This window comes from Phoxinus phoxinus (assembly GCF_949152265.1).
Source record: "Phoxinus phoxinus genome assembly, chromosome: 10".
NCBI lineage: Eukaryota > Metazoa > Chordata > Actinopteri > Cypriniformes > Leuciscidae > Phoxinus > Phoxinus phoxinus.
In genome coordinates this window covers 13,648,961-13,673,922 of record NC_136885.1, presented here as the reverse complement: position 1 = coordinate 13,673,922, position 24,962 = coordinate 13,648,961, and the positions used below count along the sequence as shown (strand labels likewise).

The 24,962-nt window shown below is 43.2% G+C and overlaps 1 protein-coding gene across 7 annotated transcripts in view; it reads left to right on the top strand.

Moving 5' to 3' along the window:
• fam131bb (family with sequence similarity 131 member Bb) overlaps positions 1–24,260 on the top strand; it is a 68,627-nt gene extending 44,367 nt beyond the window's left edge. For 5 of the 7 annotated variants that reach the window (XM_079626435.1, XM_079626437.1, XM_079626436.1 and 2 more), the window contains 4 exons: positions 4,907–5,047; positions 7,580–7,890; positions 11,591–11,845; positions 21,173–21,850. In XM_079626435.1, the coding sequence (XP_079482561.1) occupies positions 4,907–5,047; positions 7,580–7,890; positions 11,591–11,845; positions 21,173–21,403 (938 nt within the window). In that variant the 3' untranslated portion in view covers positions 21,404–21,850. Of the gene's footprint in view, positions 1–4,906; positions 5,048–7,579; positions 7,891–11,590; positions 11,846–21,172 lie in introns of all 7 variants that reach the window. The other 2 variants (XM_079626431.1, XM_079626432.1) reach the window with 2 other exon arrangements.
• The last annotated feature ends 702 nt before the right edge of the window (positions 24,261–24,962 follow it).

Below are 24,962 nucleotides of genomic sequence, written 5' to 3'. Positions count from 1 at the left end.
TTCCTCCCTGACCTTGCACAGAGTCTGCGCAAGAAGGCTCACTGGGGGGAACGCATATTTGCGTAGGCCCCGGGGCCAGCTGTGAGCCAGGGCGTCCGTGCCGAGGGTCCCCTCGGACAGGGAGTAAAACCACTGGCAATGGGTCGTGTCCGGAGAGGCGAACAGGTCGACCTGTGCTGCTCCGAAGACACTCCAAATCAGCTGGACCGCCTGGGGATGGAGTCGCCATTCTCCGGGCAGGGGGGTGAACCGTGAAAGCTCGTCGGCCACACGGTTGAGAGCCCCCGGCACGTAAGCGGCATGAAGCGACCTCAGATGCTTCTGACTCCATACGAGGAGGTGGGAGGCGAGTCGCGACATACGACGGGAGCGTAGACCACCTTGACGGTTGATGTACGCAACGGTCGCAGTGTTGTCCGTACGGACCAGTACGTGCTTGTGTCTGAGAACCCCTACGAGGCGACACAGAGCTAGACGTACTGCTTGCAACTCCAGGCAGTTGATGTGCCAATGCAGCTGGGGCCCCGTCCACAGACCCGAGACTGCATGCCCTTTGTACGTGGCCCCCCACCCCGTGGCCGAGGCATCTGTGAAAACCACAGCATGCCTGGAAACCTGGATCAGGGGCACTCCAGCCCGAAGGAACGCAGGGTCCGACCACGGGGAGAAGGTTTGGCGGCAGTGCGGGGTCACTTGGACCCGGAACGTGCCACTCTGCCACGCCCACCTGGGGACTCGATCGTGAAGCCAGCGCTGTAGCGGTCTCATATGTAACAGGCCGAGCGGTGTAATTGCCGCTGCGGCCGCCATATGCCCCAGGAGCCTCTGAAATTGTTTCAGTGGAACCGCTGTCCTGCCTCGAAAAGACCTGAGGCAGGTGAGCACTGACTGGACGCGCTCCTCTGTGAGGCGCGCAGTCTGGGCGACCGAGTCCAGCTCCATACCGAGATAAGAGATCCTCTGCGTGGGGCAGAGTTTGCTCTTGTCCCAGTTGACCTGAAGACCCAACTGACTGAGATGCCGGAGCACCATGTCCCTGTGTTCGCACAGAACCTCCCGAGAGTGAGCTATAATGAGCCAGTCGTCGAGGTAATTGAGGATGCGAACGCCTTGCTCTCTCATGGGAGCAATGGCCGCCTCCGCGACTTTCGTGAAGACACGGGGGGACAGGGCCAGCCCGAAGGGCAGGACTCTGTACTGATACGCTCGACCCTCGAACGCAAACCGCAGGAACGGTCTGTGTCGAGGAAGTATCGAGACGTGAAAGTAAGCGTCCTTCAGGTCGATTGCTGCAAACCAATCCCGGGGACGGATGCATTCGAAAATGCGCTTCTGCGTGAGCATCTTGAAAGTGAGTTTGTGCAGGGCCCGATTCAAGGAACGCAGGTCCAGGATTGGTCGTAACCCACCGCTTTTCTTGGGTACAATGAAGTAGGGGCTGTAAAACCCGGACCTCATCTCGGCAAGAGGGACCGGCTCGATCGCGTCCTTCGCCAGCAGGACATCGATCTCTTTCCGCAGGACAGGGGCATCCTCTGACCGCACACGGGTGAAGAGAATGCCCCTGTACCTGGGAGGCCGGCGGGCAAACTGAATTGCGTAGCCGAGCCGAATGGTGCGGAGGATCCACCGGGACGGAGCTGGAAGCGCTAGCCAGGCCTCCAAGAACCGAGCGAGTAGACCCACCCGAACCACCGGCGTACCCGCGGAGGGGCAGCAGGGCGGGGGACAGGGACCCGGCTCCAGCGACGACATGGCGACCGCGAGCGGGGTCTGGGCGCAGGTACTGACACCTACCTGTCCACTCCGGGGGGCAGACGGCAGAGAGGGTTCTTCGTGTACCCTCTGCTGCGGGCTGCCCCGTGGCGAGGGGAGGGGGAGAGACGAGGAACGAGGCCCTGACTCCTCGCAACCCCCGTCTCTGCGCCTCCGTGGCCAGCCGTGGGCCGGGGCGACGCGGAGGGTTCCGCGAGGCCGCTACCCACAGGCTGGGGAGAGGGGAGCGGGGGCCGTGTCGCACTGAGACGACACGTGCTGCCGCTGCGACCCTCTCGCACGGGGGAGACTGCGTGCCCGACAGTCTCGGCCGTGGGTGACCTGGAAACGGATGCGGAAACTGCTCTTTTAATGAGGAAGTGGGTACCACTGACTGTGTCAGTGGCGGAACACAAACAAACCAAGGATTCTCCACCCGGCCCTCCCCCGGGGGAAGGAGGCGGATCGGAACCGCCTCCCGAAGAGCAGCAGCATCCAGTTCCAGGTCGCCCGCATCAGGAACGACGTCCACCTCTCTTCTTCCTGGAAGGTGCAGGTGGCGTCGGAGCGGGCTGGGCCGTCCTCTTACGGCCCGACCTCCGTCCCCCAGGCTGAGACTGCTGGCCTGGAGGGGGAGCGGCCGCCGGAGGACGACCTCGGCGACGAGCGGCCGGAGGCTGTGCAGCAACAGGAGTTGGGCCAGCAGCGGCTTTCCTCCTGTGCAGGACATGCCGCATAGCTTCCGACTGCTTCTGGGCGGCGGAAAACTCTTGGGCTAAGTTATCCACCGCCTCGCCGAAGAGGCCCCCATGGGACACGGGAAAGTCGAGAAGTTTGTTCCTCTCGACTTCCCGCATATCCGCAAGGGTAAGCCACAGGTGGCGCTCCTGGACCACAAGCGTGGACATCGCCCGACCCAGCGAACGTGCGGTAACCTTCGTCGCCCGTAGAGCGAAGTTGGTCGCCGCACGCAGCTCCTGCAGCAAGGCTGGGTCGGGACCACCCCCCTGCAGGTCATGGAGTGCTTTGGCCTGGTGGACCTGAAGCAGAGCCATGGCATGCAGAGCGGAGGCGGCGTCTCCACACGCCTTATAGGCCTCCCCGGTTAGACCCGAGGAGAACCTACAGGCGCGGGAGGGGAGTGAAGGGGCACCCCGCCAGGTGGAAGCGGTCTTCGGACACAGCTGCATCACGATAGACCGCTCCACTGTGGGGATTCCCTCGTACCCGTGCGGCGCCCCGCTGTCAAGGGTGGTGAAGAGGGAGGGGCGAGGAGGCCCCCGTCGGTACGCCAGAGGCGCCGACCAGGACTTCCTCAACTCCTCATGCACTTCAGGGAAGAAGGGCACTGGAGCGGTACGCGGGGCATCCGCACGTACCGCAGCAGGCCAATCATCAAGCCGCGAATGTGAGGGCCCGGGCGGAGGGTTCCACTCGAGTCCCACATTCGCGGCCGCCCTTTCGAGCATAGCAACCACCTCAGGATCAGCGTCAGCTGCAGCCACCACACCCGAAGGGGGTAGACCCGCTGACTCGTCACCCGAAGATGATTGCTCCCCTTCCGATGCCGCGATAGACATCTGGTCCTCCGGGGGCGCTCCAAAGGAAACAACCGGAACCGTGCGGGACGGCCCCGGAAGTTCCGCCGGAAGCGCCGCTGGCAGCGAGCTACTAGAGGAGTGGGAAGCTCGCGAAGATATTTCACCACACGAGACATTCCGCACTGTAACCCTCATACGCTCACCAACGGGAATGACCGAAGTAGCCGCCTGTCGAACTGAGCCGACAGACGAACTAGACCGGGCATTATCCGAAGGGACTCCCCCATATTTCAGGGATCTCAGTCTCGAGCGGAGCGTCGCGATGGCCATGCTCCCACAGAGAGAGCATGACTCATCCAACAACGCTGCCTCAGCATGCTTTAAGCCCAAACATGCGAGACAGTGTTGATGGCCGTCATCCGGAGGGAGAAGTCTACCGCATCCAGAAACGCACGGGTGAGTCGACATCCTGAAAAGGACGCGAAACACCCGCCAGCTCTTTTAGAAAGAAAAGAGAGAGAGAAAAACAAGAGAGAGAGAGAGAGAGAGAACGCGCCGAAGCGCCGAGGGACCACCGCAGCAGACAGACGGGGGAAACTGCAACCCTTTGCTGCTTTGAAGGCGAAGATCGCTGCACCGCGCTGTCACACCGGCGATTCTGCTCTCCAGGTAAGCTGTTGTTTCTCCAAAAGGCTTAGGCAGGCACAGTATAACTGAGGCTCCGAAGCGAAAGGCGATGATGCAATGTTTACTTCCGGCTTTTATACCCGCGCTGACGGGCGGGTCCGCGGAATGCAAATGTTGCATGCCAATGTTCATTGGCTTTTTGTTAGTTTCTCGAAGGTAATAGGCTCCCTAGCGTGATCCCAATTCGTCAGGGGAACCCGACGTACGTCGGAGTTCCCTGGACGAAAGGGAACACTTCATACGCTTCTTAATATTTGTGGAAACCCTTTTCCCTCAGGATTCTTGAATGGAAAGTTCAAAAGAACAGCATTTATTTGAAATATAATTTTTATGTAACAATGTAAAATTTATTACTGTCAGTTGTAAAAGTCATTACTTTTAAAAGTACAAATTTTCTTAATAAAATTAAAAAATGACCCCAAACTTTTGAACAATGTACATTTTAATCATAGTGTATATTTTAATCTATATTCGCCTGGTTTCACAGACAGGGTTTAGATTAAGCCAGGATTAGGCCTGAATTAAGTTAGGACATTTAACTAGCTTTTATAAACGTGCCTAAGAAAAAAATGTTGCTGGTGTGCATCTTGAGACAAAACAATGACATATTTTAAGTTGTGTCACATGTCAGTGCAAGTTGCTTTCAGTTGAAACAGCTCAAACATGCATTTTAGTCTGGGACTAGACTAAAGCCTTGTCCGTGAAACCGGGAGATAAATGACTAAATAATGGCTTTAATACAGGAGGGTTTAGGGGTTAAGGGTCAAATTAATATTAGTCAAAAAACAGTAATATTATAATGAGCCAAAAATACCCTGTACAATCAGCAGCTGAATAGCAGTATAGCATCATTCGCATCTGCAAGACACAGACAACAAGTATCAATACACAATATTGAATCCGTGAATTTTGAATCCTGTCAGGTGTGCTTCAGCAGTTTGCGATCTCTGAGGCGACGCTGATGGCCTGGAGCTCTATGGATGGGGAGAGCACAAGCGTGGGATCCAATCAGGGGAGCGTGGCCCACCTGAGCGAGGCCAACCAGGAAAGCATCACCAGCCGAGGTACTGACTACACTTCCCAGCATGCACTGCAAGCTCAGAGAATAATCGTACCTCTTCCTACTGTGCTTTAGGCTGGAAACTTAGGAATGAAATCAATTCAGTAACAAAACGTCCGTGTCACATTGTGAGCCCTGATGAGTGCTGTAATTATTCAGGCAACTTGCTGTCCTCAACTGCAATCAAACACTTTCTTTCAACAACTGTACCCGTGGTTTGAAATCCCTGACTAATTCCTCAACGTCTGAAAAATTAGGCCTTTTCCTTTGTTTTCTTTTATTTAGGCCTATGCTAAAAGGTTTCTCCAAGAAGAAAACTTTCCATTGAAAGCCCCCTAGAGTGAGGGTGGGATTACTATATTGCAGCTTATTGGGAATGCAGTGCACATTGGGTTTTGAATAAATGAATAACTAAAGGTCAGGGACCCGTGACTCTCAAGAGAACAAGAACTAATCCACTGAACAGTTTGAGTACAGCCTTACAGACTCACATGAGAGCTCAGAACAATGAAAGCCATCTGCATGTTACTGACAGATAATGTGATAATTATGTCATATGCTAAGGCAGAGGTGTAACAAAACTGTAACTATTTCGCAGCCCCAGGGGTTTTGAACAAACGGCTTGTGTAAATCCAGTTGACTTTCACTTGAACATATGAAACATATCTAATAATAATAATGCATTTTATTTAAAGGGGGAGAGAATTCCATAAACGAGGGGCAGCAGAACTTAAAGTTCTAGCTCCCTTGGTGGTTAAACGGTATACGTAGTAAGGCGAAAGAAATTGAGTGAAGATCTGAGAGACCTGCATGCCAAATGACAGTCTTTAAGTTGGAATTCACTTATGCTTGTATTACTGACATAATCAATATGAATGTTAAAATCACTGAGCATAATTATATTGGAAGACATAGAACATATGAGGGTCAAAAACTCAGAGAGTTCAGTTAAAAAAGTGCCGCTGGTCTTTGGGGGGTGGTAAATAGTGGTGAGAATAGCTTAAGATTGCCACATTGATTTTTAGGGCAATGGCTTCAAATGAAGAATATGTAGGCACAGTTAACTGGGATACTTTTCATTTGTCTTTATGGAGTATTGCTAACATTAAAATCCACGTGAGATATAAACAAGTCTCACCACATTTAAACATAAACGTAAACGAACCGAATCAAGAACTGATGAAACTAAGGGCTCAAGTACACAGAGAGATAATTAACTAGAACAGAAACCGGTGCGGGATTAATTAACAACCAGGAAAACTAATGAGGGAACATGACTCATGCAAAGCAGAACAGGGAACAGAGTGAAAACAAAACCAAAACACAACATACACATTACAACTATATTATATTATATTAAAGTAGCAATAAGAGTTTTAAATGTAATAGTCATTTCACCCAAAATGTGTGCTATTTTTATTCATGTACTGTAGTTAGTTAGTAATAGTTTATAGTATTGCATCATTCCTCTTATGTCACCTGTAGTGAAATCATTTGTGAGTGAAGTTGGTTGCTGTTGAGCACAAATCAGTCGTTTGAGAGGTTCCATTCCAGTTAGGATGTTGCCATAGAAGCTCTATAGAGAGAAAAAGGGCAAGAGAAGAATACACTCAGTGGGCAGTCTGTGTACGAGTGAGTGTTGCTATGCTACATTACAAAAGCCATTTCCTCAGTAAATAAAGAACCTCATTTCTCCACTGCCAGTGGGGTGAAGTCAGTGAACACTCATTTTAATTTCACAATGATGGCCATGGGGTATGTATGCTAAAGCCAGAGATTTCAACGACAGAAATGTGCAGAATGTGCAGTTATTATTATTCAACATTGTTTTATAATCAGATATCATTTTGCTGCTGCATTCAGATGAGGCTGACAAGTCTTAGAATTTGATTCAAAGAAAAAATAATGGAAATTTCAAATCTTTGTATGGATGTGGGCTCAAATAAATTAACATCTGCTCATTGTGTCCAATCAAAGCATCATTAAAGTTAGGACTGTAAGAGTTTTGACTATAATATTAAAGTGAATCTTAAAGCAGCCAAATCATGAAACTTAAAACAGAATAATTGATTTTACTTTTTTGGTGTACTTCTATTACTGAAGAATATATTATTTTCATTTGAAGAGGTTCATAATAACTAATCTATTTGTAAGACACTCATCAATAATATTGATGGCGGCTCTCTGGAATACTTGATTCTGATTGGTCAGTCGTGACATTCTGACCACTAAACCCAGGGAACTCATTTCCTTCATACTGTAGCTGTGCTGTAGTCTCATTTCTCTCATGTCACTCTGGGTTCTCGTTCTTCTAACATAATAAAATAATTCCAACTCGGATCAATATTTCATGTCCATTTATTTATTTATTTATTTATTTATTTATAAGTACCCGTATAATAATCACCAGACGCCAACTCAGATCAACACAGGCTCTGTGACAAATTATCTAAGATTTAAATCAGAGAGAAAAATATACAGAATGTCACCCAACCAATTTTCTCTCTCTCTCTCTCTCTTTTATCTGCTCTTACAGACCAGATAGTGCACCATCATTCTTCTGCAGAGGTTTGGCCCCACAGCTACGTCTCCCAGGGTCTTTACTGCCTTTCTTCTTCTGATGCTTGGGAGCCAATTAGTAATGAACAGTCTGGTGTGGCCTCTCCTGCCACTGGTTCATATGTCATGGCAGTCGGGACTGAGGGTGGATATGACCCAAGTACAGCAGCTCACTTCCTGTCCCAGCAGCAGCAGTATCAGAACCAGTTACATCAGTTCCAGCACCTGCACCAGATGCAACAATACCAGCAGCAGCAGCAGCTCCTGCAGTATCAACAACAGACACAGGTGAGTGAGAAAACTACAGCGGCCCGTAAGCCTCCGCTGGGGCAGTCATAAAACTACAAATCCCATGAGGCCTGTTTCACACCGCACACGTCAGTGATGTGCATATTTATTTCATCATCCACATGAACAGGTGCTGACGTGTTGGTAGATCAAAATCATGGCACTGTTTTTGTCCGGACCGGATCTAATCATTTATTTAAAAAAGGTTAAAAAAAATGCAAATTCAATGAATGAATACATTCCTGTTATCAGAATGTTTTTCATTTCTGAATTAAAATTTTGATCATTTCTACTGAGGCATAAAGTCAAAATATCATAATAATGATATCATAATAAAGAAAAGAAAATTATTGAAATTCTTGAAAAGAAAATAATTCGTTATTTGACAATCTTATTATTTCTTAGAATTTTTTTTCCACAATATGATACGTTTTTTTTTACAATTTTTTAACACATTACAATAAGGTCCCTTTAGCTAACAGTAGTTAATGCATTAACAATGAGCAATACATTTGTTACAGTATTTATTTATCATTGTTAACGTTAATTGATAAAAAAATACAACTTGTTAGCTCATGTTAATTAAAAATTAAAAGATACAACTATTGATTTTAATAATATATTAGCTAATAAAACTAAGATTAATAAAGTATTTTTCTTTGTTAGTTCATGTTACAGAATTTTTTTTAAACATAATTACCCTTTTATAATTTCTGCCCATAAAATTCTCAATGTGGAAACCCAGAAATCACTTTTTTTTTTTTTGTACAGAACGGTAGCTTTGTAGCCGAAACACTGTCAGTGTGAAAAGTAAAATGTGAGCCTTCATCATTTACGCACTGCTTATGCGTGTGGCATGAAAGCAGGAATTTAATAAGTCTCTGCACCATCATCTCCTGTATTAGTAACAGAGGAGTCATAAAATGTATCCTTCATATGCCTCTGCAAAAATAGTTCTTGGCACATTAACATAAGTCTCCCATAAGGCTGTGCTGCAACAGATCTTATATTAGTATCAACAGGTGAGGTACAAAATTACCATTCCAATTAGCTCATTTGCGTGTTCTTCAACAACATCTCTTGCTCTGCTGGCTCCAGCATCATGTTTGTGTTGAAATAGTACAGGTCCCAGTGGTCAGTTCAACAGCGGCTTTAGTATCAGCAGTAAGAGCAGTAAAAACTTAATCATGTTCCATCATTCAGCCATTAACCAGAAGCCATTGATCGTCACAGTAATTGAGGTCTCACTGGAGCAAATGGGGAATCTAATACTACAAATCCCATCAGCCATTGCAATCCGCTTAATGTTTAAATGTTACTATGGAAACATAAATCATGCCAAAAGTTCTCAACAGTGAATGCCCATTCCCATTCAATTTTACGAATGAATTGGAAAAAATATTTGAAAATAGAATAAGAAAAATAAACGTATTGACAAATATCGTTTTTTAATTTGAGCATAAACCTCACTCATTTTGTTTAATTTTATTCTAAAAGTAGACTTTTAAAATGAAAAAAAATATTCTCAAAAAAATGTATTTGCTTTGAAAATATATAGATTATTTAATTGGAAAACAGGACAAAATGATAAAGAAAATTACAATTTAAATATGATGACATAAACACACACTCAAATATAAATACATAAAATATTAAAGCTGCAGTCCGGCACTTTTTTGGGTTTAAAAATATCAAAAAAGACATTTTTGAAAAAAAACGTAACCAGCCAGTGTTCAAAACGATCTGCTTGCCTTACCTCGATTCAAAACGGTAAGCTTGTAATAATGATTTTTAATTCCAGTGCTACTGGTGGATTTCCGCGGGAATTTCGAGCATGTCTTTCCGTCATTACGTCACTTCTGTACACATAGAGAAGGAGTCCCCGGCTAGCGTGTGTGGATGATGGAGGTGGAGATTTAGCTTAGCACTTGGTATGGCGGATCCCGAAAGTTTAAAGCGACAATCACCAGTGACAACTGGAGATTCACCAGTTGTAAAACCCAAAAGACTTCGGACTTCAGATTGGCTACAGAAAAAATATATTTTTCACGTTTTGACGTGATATAAGCAATCGTTAGATTTAATCAGCATGATATAGCTACTGCAATGCTTCCCCCCACCCCCCGAATTTGGTCAGAACAAAAGTGAATGTTACTTACTTGTTCAGATGACATTTTCCGATGAAAATTCTAATGTTGACACTTTCAAAAAGTATACTCTGACATTGCTGATGACAGTAACGTTACAGTATCCACAGCGACGCGGCAGCCTCAATACATTGTGTTCATCCGCGCTGTTTCATGCCGATTTACTACCCACGCACAGTTAATAATTCCGCGAATAACTGCAATTGCAGATTTCTAACTGAGATGGCGACAAAGAGGAAAAACGACGGACTGCAGCTTTAATATATCAATTAACTTTTTTCCAAATATATTGTTTTTACTTAAAGGGGTCATGACATGTTTTTTTTTTTTTTTATTATTATGTTCCCTTAGGTGCAATTATAGTATTACTATAGTTTTTTTTTTTAACAAAAAACTTTTAAAATGTAGTGATTTATGACCTTTTCCCACCCTGTTTCTCATCCTCTGATTCAAACAGTCTGTTTTGGGGGTGTTTCCCCTTTAAGAGTTCAGTGTTAACGCCCACTGTTGTGATTGGCTAACGTCAGTGCCTATGCATCAATTATTAACGCCCCCAGCCAGAACATTTGCGGATTCAGCGTATTTAAAAAGTAGTTTAAAGTTTTAAATACATTACTTACAGTTTGCGTCGTCGTTGTTGAGCCCAGAATAGTCGGCACGGACTTATCTTTGAGCAACAGTTTTCTGGCAAAGCCAGCATCATTTTGGGATTTGTTCTCAAAACAGTCATCCTTAAAATGGACTGGGACGTCCCCAAAAAAATAAAGTGCATCCATTTTCCCCTGATGACTGGATCTTCAAAGATTCAAAGATGTTGTTTGTCCACAGCCAGGAACAGCACATCTGCAGCATCGTAATTTCCCTGTACAATCAGACCCACTCGCTGTCCGTCGACTGAACACTTGTGAGGCGCGCGGGCGCGACAATGATACGAAATGAGCGTAGTTGCCTTGCGCTTAAAGCGTAGTTGTCTTGCGCTGGAGGCGGTCATATGCAAACGCTGGTACGTCACTTCGTACCGTGCCGTCAATTCTTACCATGGATCCAGAACGAGCTGTATTTAGAGCTTGATTAAATAAATGATTCGTTTATAATGGGGAGGACGTCTTAAGCTATGAAACTTGCAGGACGTTTTAATGGTACAAAGACCTCTTATATACCAAAAGATCAAGGCAAATTTGGTTTCTCATGTCATGACCCCTTTAAAATTGTCTTAAGTCAATAGTTTTATTAAGAATTGCTGATTCAATTATGTCATTGCTGTTGTTTTATGATATGCATAAATCAATCCTTGTTATATTTATAATAAAATTAATTCTAAATATTATACTTTATCTTTTTTCATTTTTATGATTTTCATTTTTTTTCTGCAATCAAAGTTTGTCATTTTGGTTTCTCTTTGCTTTGGTTCTTGGCTTAACTCATAATGATTTTTTTTATTTTTTTTATTGAGAAAATGATTGGGAAAACAAAGGAAGCTGAAAGAGAGGGCTTTTACTGTTGTGCTCTGTTACTGCATTGGAAACTTGAGCTGTTTTCCTCTCTATTTGCAGATGTTGGATCAAAGACTACACAGTGCCACTCACTCTTTACAAGCTACTCCCAACAGCACCATCCACAGCCTGCCCTCCCGTACTCACCCCCCGTTAGTGGATCTGTGGGGGACAGTGGGGACAGAGACCTATCAGGCAGACATGATGGGCTACATGAGCATGCCTGTAACAGTAGATGGAAATCTAACAGTCCCCACAGAGGAGGTTACGACAGATCACTCACCTTTACTGGAAGCCCAGGAGGAAGAGATCAAAGTGAGTGGGAAAGAAGTGAAGTGGCCCGTAAATGACACTTATGCCACACTTAACCATATCTAAATGTCACTGCACTAATAGTAAAATAGCAAGTGATATCTACAAACAATTGATTTTTCTAGTTATTTGGAAATTACTTTTAAACAACTGGTCCCAATTTTTATTTAGTGGATGTATGAAGTCAGTTTCCTCACGTTCACACAGGCACCATAGCAGAGTGTATAGCACATAGCACAGGTGTTGTTCATCACATTAACTATGAACATGATCATGCACATGATACCAACAGACAATTATACAACGTCTGAGGGTATGTTTACACAACAAAAAAGATGGAAAAGTTTTTCCTTTGCATTTTTCTGCGTACAGGCACCAACGCTGTCAAAACATTGTATTATTCATGCCAGGTCAGTAGTTGGCAATGTCATGCGCATATCATCACCTTTTTCACAAATTCGTGTTTTTGTAGTTTACACAGAGACAATAACAGTATCCTTTTTTTAAAAATGTGTGCTTTGAAACCCATTCTTTAAGCCATTAAATCTGTGATGTTATTGTTAGCTAAAACTAAAACGATCCAAAATTGTTTCTGTTAATTGAAATAAAACTGAAACAAATTAGATGAAAAACGTCTAGGTTACTAATGTAACCCCTCAGGGAATGGAGACGTTATATCAGAACTGAACTGACAAATTGGGATCTCGCCTGAGACCCCAATCACCTTCTAGTGTAAACTAAATGAGCCAATGGACATTGGGATGCGAGATTTGCAAAAGGACGCTATGGAGACCACATCCTCCCCGCAGGGATATTACATGTAGAGTTACACATATGGACTGGCCAACAGGGCAGTGCTACATATGGAAGGTCTCCGTGGTAGATCCAGCCTAGCTAGGCTGAGCGAGCTTTGCCAAGGGAAAGACACATGCTCGCCGACAGGGAAGCCGCACCGTGGAAAAAAACGTGGGATAACCCGTAGAGGAATCGCAACACATGGGCACCTAGTCTAGCACAAGGGCTGACCTTCTGGACATACACACGAGTGCTAAACCTTGCGTTGGACACCCCTGCCCCTTCTAACTGCTGAGAGTGCTGGAGGAACTCCATGCAGGGTTCGCCGGCTGGGGAACTCACCTGTGGAGCAGATAAGCACCCGTATCCCATCGGTACCGAGCGGGTCCTCCATATACTTGACTGATTGTGGCGAGTACACGAGAAGACACAGGCTCAATACGGAGATTGTAAAACCTTGCAAACATGTTAGCTGACGCCAAGCCCGCAGCTCTCCAAATGTCTGCTAGCGACCCCAAGGGGGCACGGCTGGTCTTGGGCCTGATATGCTAAGACTATGGCATCCACTATCCAGTGGGCCAACCTCTGCTTGGAGACAGCCTTTCCCTTCTGCTGGCTTCCATAACAGACAAAGAGCTTTTCTGAGGTCCTGAAGCTCTGCGTGGGGTCCACGTATAGACCAATAGCGGCAACATACACTTTCAGGGTGGAGGGAGGGAGACCGCCATTGTGAGGAGCATCAGTTCTGGGAACCAGGTCCGGTTGTGCTAGTACGGCATAACTAACAAGACCTGTTCCTCGTCCTCCCTGACCTTGCATAGTTTCTGTGCGAGCAGGCTCACTGGGAGAAACGCATACTTGCATAGGCCCCCCGAGGCCAGCTGTGTGCCAACGCATCCGTGCCGAGGGTCCCCTCGGTCAGGGAGTACTGGTAGTGGGACGTTTCCGGAGAGGCAACCAGGTCTACCTGTGCGACCCCGAATTGTCTCCAAATCAGCTATACCATCTGGGCGTGGAGTCGCCATTCTCCCGGGAGCGTGGGCTGTCGTGAGAGCTTGTGGGCTGCACGATTGAGCTCGCCCAGAATGTGAACGGCGGGAAGCGACCGCAGATGCTTCTGACTCCGGAGGAGGAGATGGCGAGCGAGTTGCGACATGCGGCAAGAGAGTAGACCACCCTGATTGATGGTTGATGTACGCAACGGCCACAGTATTGTCCATCCAGACCAGCACATGCTTGCCCTGTAGCAGCCCTACTGCTTGCAACTCGAGGCAGTTGATGTGCCAGTGCAGTCGGGGTCCTGTCCAGGAGCCCAAGGCTGCACGCCTGTTGCACATGCCACCTCAGCTGGTTGTGGAGGCATCTGTTGAGACAACAACATGCCTGGACACTTGTTCTAGTGCAGGGGTCGGCAAGTAACTTTGGCCGCGGGCCAATATTTTTTTTATCCAGTAGATGGCGGGCCAGCTGTAGGCTATGGAATAAGCCTATTCGTTACGGTGAAATCACAAAATATAATGCACACAAACGTGTCCCTACTACTTATATACAACCACTGATGAGCATAATCGGTTTTGATGAAAAAAAAAAAAAAAAACTATAAAAATGCAGATTAGAACCCTTTTACACACTTGACGAATGTTCTACCACTGGACCATTTAAACACACGAGAATAAGCAGCGGATACATCTTATTAACGATAAATTAAACCCCATGTACTATTTAAATCGATTGTTGGACATGTTATTGTACATATATCTGATTTAGCATTGTATTACCAATGGACTGTACAACTTTTGAACTTTATTCCTTTTTTTAAATTATTATTTATTCGGTACACAAGAGGTCTGCGCGGGACTGTTTTTTTCCGTCTCACTCCCACAAGGTTCAATTCAGCAACCGCTTAAAATACTTAAAAGTAGAAGCTTAAAAGTGTTCACCTGCTTTAAAAATTTAGATCTCGTTTTCAGAATCTCAAATCTCAAAAACAAGTCGTTTTTCATTTTTTTATTTTTGGTTTTAATTTGGGGGGAAAAAAACGATTGAACGAATGATACACGGCAGTGATGCGCGGGTCAATGTATAAACAACCCGCACCCAACCGACGTTTTCAACCCGCCCGCAACTCGGACCGCAAACAAAAGAAAGAAAATATTGTACCCGACCCGCTTCCTGGCCCGCATATTGGGCCATAGACGTAGGAACTAGGGGTGCGCATTTTTCTGAATGCTGTGTTTTGTAATAAAGGCTTGATTTATTCATTTATTTCGTTTCATTTTCTTAACAATTAAGATGCTGCATGTTTATCCAGTCTAATCGAAGTGTGCGTCTCTCCTCCGAATTTTCCCAACAAAAACCCCCCCCGCCCCCTCTCAGAAAATACATAAAACTCGCATTACTGAGCTATATGCGTTTAAAAGTAGCCTATTAAAATGGCACAATGGCATTGCTCAGTTCAACGTTTTGGGAAATCGGGCATTTTGTCCCGCGTCAGCTCTTATTCAAAAGTTAATAACGCGCTCAACATTCAGGTAAATAAGGATTTCCCACGGTCATCTCTGCAGACTGAGCTCGTGCGTCATCCTCGCGCATTCAGCCAATAAAGTGTAGACCTATGTATTTCATAGAACATTATGTCTAGTACTATATAAATTACAATGGTTTAATTGGCATCTTTATTTCAAACGACCCGACCGACCGCGACCCGAATATCATTAAAAATATTTTTGGATGACTCGTAACCGCGGGTGACCGCAGGCACTCGTCACTCATTTTGGATCATCCCGCGCATCACTCATTCACGGGGCCTATTTGTAAACCGTTATAGTAAAAAAAAAAAAAAAAACGGACTTCCAAAATAATCCGGCGGGCCAGAAAATATTGCTGGCGGGCCAGTTTTGGCCCGCGGGCCGCCAGTTGCCGACCCCTGTTCTAGTGGAACCCCTGCCTGTAGAAACGCAAGGTCTGACCATGGGCTGAAAGTTTGGCGACAAGCTGGAGTGACTGTCACTGGGTGCGTGCTGCGTTGCCATGCCCATCTTGGGACTCTGCCGTTAAGCCAGTGCTGAAACGGTCTCATATGAAGCAGCCCGAGTGGCGTGACTGCGGCTGCAGATGCCATATGCCCCAGGAGCCTCTGAAATCGTTTCAGTGGAACCTCTTTCCTGCGCTTGAACGAATTCAGGCAGTTCAGCAACGATAGAGCATGTTCGATCGTGAGACGTGCCGTCAGGTTGACCAAGTCCAACTCCATACCGAGAAAAGAGATCCTCTGGACGGGGGAGAGTTTGCTCTTTTCCCAATTGATCCGAAGCCCCAGATGGCTGAAGTCCTGGAGCACCAGGTCCCTGTGTTCACACAACTGCTCTCGTGAGTATGAGCTAATCGTCGAGATAGTTGAGAATGCGAACGGCATGTTCCCTCATAGGAACAAGGGCCGGCTGCCTCCATGACTTTCATGAAGACACGAGGCGACAGGGACAGCCCAAAGGGGAGGACTTTGTACTGATATGCTCGTCCCTCGAATGCAAAGCACAGGAACGATCTGAAGGCAGGATCCCAATTCGTCAGTTCTGACATAACGTCGAACATGACTGACTGACTGACAGGGAACTTAAACTGATGCCTTGGTAACTAACTGAAATACAATAACTAATTTTAAATACTACAAATATTAAAACAAATATTTAAAAAAGAAGCTAAAAAGAAATGTTAAAACACTAAATCTAATAAAAATGGAACATGCATATAACAAAACATCTAAAACTTAAACTAAAATTAAAAATGGAAAAAAGTTCATTAAAAATATAAATAAATACTATAATAGTATTATGATAAAATAGCGCTGATCCAAATATTGTCTTTTTTTTTTAACAGTATACTGAATCTATTGATTTATCATTTAAAACCTAACAAACATCTATTTCTGTCAGCAGCTAGAAAAGTATGAATCCTGACTACATTTTCTGTAACTCCTCTCACTGTTGCAGTCAGGTATGAGCTGCTGTGTACAACTTTCCCAGCATTAAAGCTGAAGTGTGTAATTTCTGTGCCAATAGGAAACTGCAAAAATAATGACTTTTTCAAACAGGTTTTTCGAACACTACACCCATCTCCTTTTGGTCAGGCAAAAGCATAGTCCCAGCCCCATACTTAGATTATTGGCTGAATCAATGTTTCTGCAGGTTTGTTTGTCATATATATTCGCAAGTCCCATCATCACCAATATGCTTATATATCGTACATTATATATCTTCCATTCCATTTAAACATATAGAAATTTCAATCTATATATTTTAACATATCAAACAGTGGCATTTTTGAAGTGTGCGCATAAATGCCCAAGGTAACTCTGACATGTGAGGTAGGAGGGAACCCGCGATGAATCAAACCTTAAATAAAGCAAAATGAAAGGGACAAAAAATAGTGCAATAATTTTCACCACATTCATATGGAAGTAAAGTAAAAATGATAAAAAATAATCTAGAATAATCTGACATTAATTGTGGTATGTCATTATTTGACACAAATCCTATTCTGGCATCGCAGATGATCCTGTCTTTAGTTATTCTTCTACAATCAGTTTCAACGGAGACAAACTGCTGAACATTTGGCAGTACAAACCACCCAATCTATCACCGGTTTTTGATTATTCAGACGTTTTGCTAGACAATATAGTTGGAGGGGCAGATTCCTGTTTACTTTCGCCTAGCTCCGCACGTCAAGCCTTCACTGACTGTGTGCTTACCTCTTCAAACGGACGAGGCGTTTATACTTGATGCACTCACCGTTGTTATTTGAAGTGACGAGGCCGACTCTGACTAATTGTCCTCTAACCCATCAGGAAGCAGCGATGAGTAGTAGTAATGTACACATATGATGATGTTTGTTTTTATTACACTTCAACAATTCCACACTTCAAATGAACCAAAGAATCGTGTAAAACCCAGTAAACCTTGAGATTATTACTTGTGACAACAAAATATATGGACATGAGAACATAAGTATAAGACTAAGTTAAACAACAATCTCTTAAATATTTTCTAATTTAATTTACGTTTTCATTTAATTTCATGAACATTTTATTAAACATGGACCTTTATTTTCAGTAAAAGGGATTATTTCTGCTAGTGTAGGCTCATTTTGTAAATGTAAGCAATTCATTTAGACAAGTGCAAACTGGGTGCTGGTAAAGACGTACCTGCTTAGCCATAATCGCCTCGAAGTCGCGCATCTTCGGAAGTGGAACCAAAGTTATTGTGCACACCACCACACGAAATGGGAAGCAAACCGGCATGCTAGTCAAGCTTCGACAGTGTAGCTTTAGAATCGTGTTGCTTAGCATCCATTTGGCAAACCTCTACTCCCTCCCCAACAAAACAGACCAACTTCTTCTCCTGTCCTGAACAAATAAAGACTTTTCAAACTCTGCTGCTCTGTGTTTCATGGGAATCTGGTTGAACCAAGCCATTCCGGACAGCGTGTTACATCTGCCAGGCTTCCAGCTGTTCAGAGCGGATTTTGACGCAGAATCAGCCTGGAAAATGTGAGGCGGTGGGACATGCTTCTACATCAACGAAAGGTGGTGTGAAGATGTAACAGTGTTGAAGAAGATGTGCTGTCCTGATCTAGAAGTTCTCTTCCTCAACTGTAAACCTTACTACTCGCTGCTGGAGTTTTCCTCGTTTCTTCTCAGAAGTGTTTACATTCCTCCACAAGCGTGTGTAAACGCAGCACTGCAACAGCTGGAGGATCAGATCACAGACATGGAGCAACAACACCCGGACTCTCTTATAATCATTCTTGGGGACTTTAATAAAGCAAATTTATCCCGTGAACTGCCAAAATACAGACAACGTGCTACCAGGGACAGTAATATACTGGACCACTGCTACACCACAATAAAGGATACATATAATTTTGTTCAGCTTTGGGACTCTCTGATCACTATCAGATTCATCTCATACTGACATACAGGCAGAAACTTAAATAATCTGAAACTGTAGTAAAGACTGTAGAGAGATGGGCATTGGATGGAGCAGGCATTACAAGCCTGTTTCGAGTGTACTGATTGGAGTATTTTTGAAACTGCTGCCATCGATCTGGACAAGCTCACATATACTGTAACAATATATATCAGTTTCTGTGAGGATATTTGCATTCCTACAAGGACTCATTCAACATACAACAATGACAAACTATGGTTACAGACAGAGTCTTGTATAAAAGCTGGAAAAAAAAATGTTTTGCCAATGACCCTGCATCGGTGTGGAAAGGCCTGAAAGACATCACCAATTACAAGACACTATCCCCCCAGCACTGTGTCGAATCAACAACTGGCTGATGACCTGAATTAGTTTTATTGCAGTTTTTAAAAAAACTGGTTCAAACCCCACATCTGTTCTGACCTTCTCTCCATGCATTCATCAACACCTTCAGCAACCCCGTTTCCCTCCCTCCTGCACTTACAATCTGTAAAAAGTATATGTCCCGCGTCTTCCAGAAACGGAAGACAAGAAAAGCACCAGGCCCAGATGGCGTTTCACCAGCCTGTCTGAAATCCTGTGCTGACCAGCTGACCCCTACCTCCACAAAGATCTTCAATAGATCACTGGAACTATGCAAAGTCCTTTCCCAAATCACAGGACTGAATGACTACAGACTTGTTGTATTAACATCTGTGGTCATTAAGTCATTTGTAAGACTGATGCTGGCCCACCTGAAGGACATCACTGGACCCTTGCCTGATCCCCTGCATTTTGCTTATCAGGCAACCGGGTCTGTGGATGATGCAGTCAACATCCTGCAACATCTCGACAGACCTGGGACTTATGTGAGGATCCTGTTTTTGGACTTCATCTCAGCTTTCAACACCATCATCGCAACACTCCTCCAGACCAAACTAAGACTAAAACCAAGCTTTCTGACAGCTAGGTAACAGCTTGTGAAACTGGGAAAATTCACGTCCTAGACCTTTACATCGGCACTGGTGGCTCCCCGGGATGTGCTCTCCCCACTGCTCTTCTCCCTCTACACCAATGACTGCACTGCAAAAGATCCCTCTGTCAATCTCCTGAAATTTGAGGACGACCTTACACTCATTTTACATACAGGAGGTTAAAGAGATGACATTCTGGTGCAGTCACAACAACCTGGAGCTGAACACGTTCAAAACAGTGAAGATGATTGATGACTTTAGGAGAAAGCCCTAAACGCTCCCCCCCACTCTCCATCGTGAACAGCACTGTGACATCAGTGGAGTCATTCAGGTTCCTGGGCACTACCATCTCACCTGAAGTGGAACAATCGCATTGACTCAATTGGAAAAAACGCCCAGCAGAGGTTGGACTTCCTTTGCCAGCTGAGGAAGTTCAACCTGCCACAGGAGCTGCATCAGCAGTTCTTCTCTGCAGTCATAGTGTCTGTCCTCTGCACTTCTGTAACTGTCTGGTTCAGCTCTGCTACCAAATCAGACCTCAGAATACTACAGCGGATGGTCCGGACTGCTGGGAGAATCATCCGTACACCCCTCCACACTCTCCAAGAACCGTACTCATTCAAAGTGAGAAAAAGGCTGTCAAAATCACTCTGGACCCCTCACATCCAGAACACTTCCTCTTTGAACCGTTGCCATCTGGTTGGCGCTACAAAGCACTGAGAACCAGTACAGCCAGGCACAAGAAAAGTTTCTTTCCTCAGGCCATCTACCTCATGAACAATTAAATGCCTCCACATGGGCAATAAACATGTTGTCACAGATTCTGCCAATATGTCCTCAGCACCAGGTCCTTCTGCTCCTCCCATCCGTTCACAATCACCTTTCGAACCAGTTGCACCTGTCATCGCCTAATTACCTCTTCTACATATACTCGCCATCCACTCTCACCTGATGTCCGGTCTTGTCGGTCTCATTTTATACTTATATTTATTTAGCATACCATACCTCTTATTCCCATTCCCTTGCTTTGTATATAATATACCTGTACATACATTTATGTCTGTTTTATGTATTTATATTTAATCACTTTTTACTTTTTATTATCTGTCTTGTTGCTGTCATGATTCTGTCTGTGCACTGGAAGCTTCTGTCACCAAGACAATTCCTTTGTATGTGAAAGCATACTTGGTAATAAAGCTCATTCTGATTCTGATTGATTCTGATTGTTGAACAATGTAGTTCAAACGACAGAGGTGCAACCATGTTACTACGTTTTCAGGAACCAGTCGCTAGTCAATTTCTCCAATGATGCATCAAACTATGGTGGTTAAACAGCAAGTTTGTCGTTGTACAGGAAATACACCCCTAGCCGGGTCGATCAAACAAAACAATTTTTTTTACACTTTTTATATATATATGAAACTTAAAAATGACTTAACTGAACAACTAAAAGTAATAATAAAACAACTTTTAACATTTGACTGTTTATTTGAGTGTCCCAAAACAAAACCTGTTTGGAAACTTACAAAACATTTTGTTTTGCAATTTCGTTTAATGAAATGACACATACCCAGACTAATGTCCAGCCTCTTTTCCAGGAGGAAGATATAACGTTATGTATGGAACCAGAACCAGTGACATTAATTCCATCTCCAATGACGCAGAGAGAGGAAGTGACCTCAATGGGAGGAAGCAGTCCAGGTCAAGCCCCTGGAGATTTTATCACAGAGCGAAAGGCGTCTGATGTCTCACCGTCTGTTATTGAAGAGCTTGAAGAAAAGGAGGAGGAGTCAGAATCCTTGCCTGTAGACATCACAGCAACCAACTAAGTGGCCGGCGAGAGACTTGAGCTGGTTTTGACAGACATTTTAATCAGCATAATCAAACAATATCAACTCCTATTTCAGGAATCAAAAACTATTGTGAAATTCAAGTGACTGCTCGAACCCAAAATGGAAAAGCAGAACTGACAGTTACTGCACTGCGTACGTGAACATTAGGATTTTTTTTTAAGCCTTATATTATGGATGTCTGAAAAAGGAAGGTACAGAATGGAGTTGGGAATTCCTTGGGACTGGGAATGGAGAGAATGAGGAAAACTCACCAAGAATGGAGCGATAGAGACGGAGGTATGTAATTCAGGAAGATGAATATGAAGAACATTCGGTTAAATATGTGCATGCTTTTACAAGGAGTGATGGCTCTCGTTATTCAAAATAAAGACAATAAACTATAGTTAATAAACCATAATGATGATAATAATACAATTATTTTCTAAGAAAAGAAAAAAAAAAACTAAATATATAATTGTAAAATAGACGGTAACATAAGCTTTTTTCATGCCCTTCATAACTTCAGATCATACACAGACACTTACCATAAGATATCGATGTGATTTGACCACACAAGTTCTCTCTTCCTCTTCAACTACATTTGGCCTTCTTTTTTAAGTTTTTGACGCTATTGGGTGGAACACAACCACTACACAATCTACACAATTCTGTCTGCTGTTTATATTATATGCAAGGTATTCAAGCCCTCACAGACTCAAATACACATAAAGACAAGTGCATAGGGTTCAAAAGTTTGGGGTCTGTAAAGTTTTTTTTAAATGTTTTTGCAGGAACCTTTTAGTCATCAAGGCTACATTTATTTGATAAGAAAATACAACAAAAACAGTAATATTGTGGAATATTATAACGATTTAAAATAACCTTTTTCTATTTTTCTATATGTTAAAATAAAGATGTTATTTGTTTTGTTTCACAAAGCTGAATTTTCAGTATCATTACTGTGTCACATGACCCTTCAAAATCATTATAATATGCTGATTTGCTGCTCAAGAAACATTTCTTATCATTATTATCAACTGTTGAAAAGAGTCAATATTTTTATGGAAATGGTAATAGATTTTTTTTCAGGATTCTTTGATGAATATCAAGTTAAAAAACAGCATTTATTTGAAATAGAAATATTTTAGAAATGTCTTTACTGTCACTTTTGATCAATTTATTTATTTTCAATTGAACACAATACAGTAGCTTATTCAAAGGAAAGAACCAATGACACATATAAACACACGAATCTTATTGACCCCAAACTTTTGAATGGTAGTGTACAAATATATACACTATACTTGTGCTATACAAAGGCCAAAATGGTACAGCATTGGAACCAAGAAAAATGAAAATGACAGATTGATTTGATTTTGAATTTTAATGCCGTTTTGCCTTTGTTTGACAGCAGACTATCCTATTGTTCTTAAGCGAACTATAAATGATTCAATCACATCCCAACCCCATTTTGATTCAAGTAGTACGAACTGTCACAAGTTGGTTATTAGGAGATTTTGCTATATGTTTTAAAGAGTTATTTTTGGTTTCACTTTATTTTGACGGTCCCTTTAACACATTCTGTTGACTATAATTAACGTTGCACCAACATGTCTACTAACTCTAGTTAGAGTGTTAGTCGAGTATTAGTAGACTGGGTTAGGGTTAGAATAAGTTTATATGGAGTTGCTTATAGTCAGTAGAATGTCTGTTGGGGGAGCATCACAATAAAGTGTTAGCAGATATTTTGCAGATGGTTTACTAATACACTATGAAAGTTAGAAAGACATATAGTTGCAACGTTACTTATAGTCAAAAGGAACCATCAAAATAAAGTGCTGGCTTATTTTTTGCCCTCACAACTGTAATGAATCAAGCTTTTTCATCCATTTACGTACACACGGATATATTTCATACTGGATTGTAACATAGCGTGCTTCCTTCTCTGTGTGTCGTTTGGCATGCATGATGTCTGTCATTGTACTCTGGAGTCCTATACAACACTTAATAGATATTTGCACTGGACCCTCAGTACTCTGAGCTGAGCCTGAGACTTGCTCTGTGTGTTTAGAGATTTGATTCGCTGCTTAAAGGAGAGAAATGTTTGAAAAACCTTTTTGCACTTGCATTGGTTGTTGGGTGAAGGACAGATGCCTTTTAGATTGGAAACTAATTGTTTTATGAGACACAGTCACACTTTGTATTTGCCGAATTCTGATACCACATTTCCCATTTTCTTTTACTCTCATGGATTTTGTTTTCTTTGGTTTAGTAAAACCTAGCCTTTAGGATTTTGAAATATCTAGATTAAATGAACTCGGATAACCTCAAATGAATCATTAGGAGAAAAAAATTCCCCTTCAGAACAGTCCTGTTGGCTTCTCATACGTGTATTTCTTGTGCCACTTGCAGGATTGGTTCTTGATGATTATTTTTTTCTAATAAAGCATGTCATCATTTCTGATTTAAAATACGTATTCCATTGCCTACAATTCTTTTCACTATATATCAAGGGGAGAATAGAACAGGGCATGGATCCACATACTGTAAATATCCTTTATCACGATTTCAAGAAGCAATGTCTCCGCAGAATGAGAATGGAAATGGACGTTGATCCGAGTTGAAAGTGACCTCATGAACAACTCGGGCCATATGGAATTTTGAACGTCTTCCTGTTTGTCATGGTCACTGACTATTACAGTCACTATGACGCTACAAACTTTGTGTTGACTGTGTTTGTATGTAAACGGACGTCAACCATATGCATCGATTCCCAAAGTAGGAGAAGCCCGGTTCAGAAACAGAAGCTACATCATTCTGCATTGTGATGTCATGCATAAGTCACTAAGGATTTAACAAAACAAAAAAGAAGGAAAAAAAGGGCAACTGTCTGGTTTTTATGACCGTTTCTTTGGAGGACACCGTACACCTTTGATGATTGAGTGTAATACAAACTTGGTGGCAAGAATAGCGTTAATAGCTATATGAAGTGTATTGACTTGAATGAATTTATTTATTGACTGATTATTTATGCAATGTTGGGACAATGTTTATTTTTCTACAAAATTGTGTGCACTCCCTCCTGTATATGTTGGGGTACATATTATTTCAGTGCTGGGCTCCAGGGGAAGATCTGACAGATTTTTGTGTACAGTATAGAACATTTCTTAAACATCTCATTGTATGTCATATGGTTAATGTTTTAAAATAATGTTTTATATTATATCGAATCACAGTGTTATTACATGTCGCAGTCCAAGCATAAAACTGCAGCATAACTGCTGAATTTTTATTCAGTGTTACAAGTTCTTATAGCCTACTACATGAAGCATACAGAACTCCAAAAGTTGCTCACATGAAATAATATGTGCCCATTTATTTATTTATGAATTATATATAGGGGAGGGGTTTAACTTTGAAGCCTGTGTGATATTTGTTATTTTGAGATAAATGCACCTTTTGTTGTAATGGTATCACTCTGGTTTGGTGAGAATGTCATACATGGTCATCCATCTTCCTCAGGTTTTATTTATTTTGTGAGTCATGAAGCAAAATG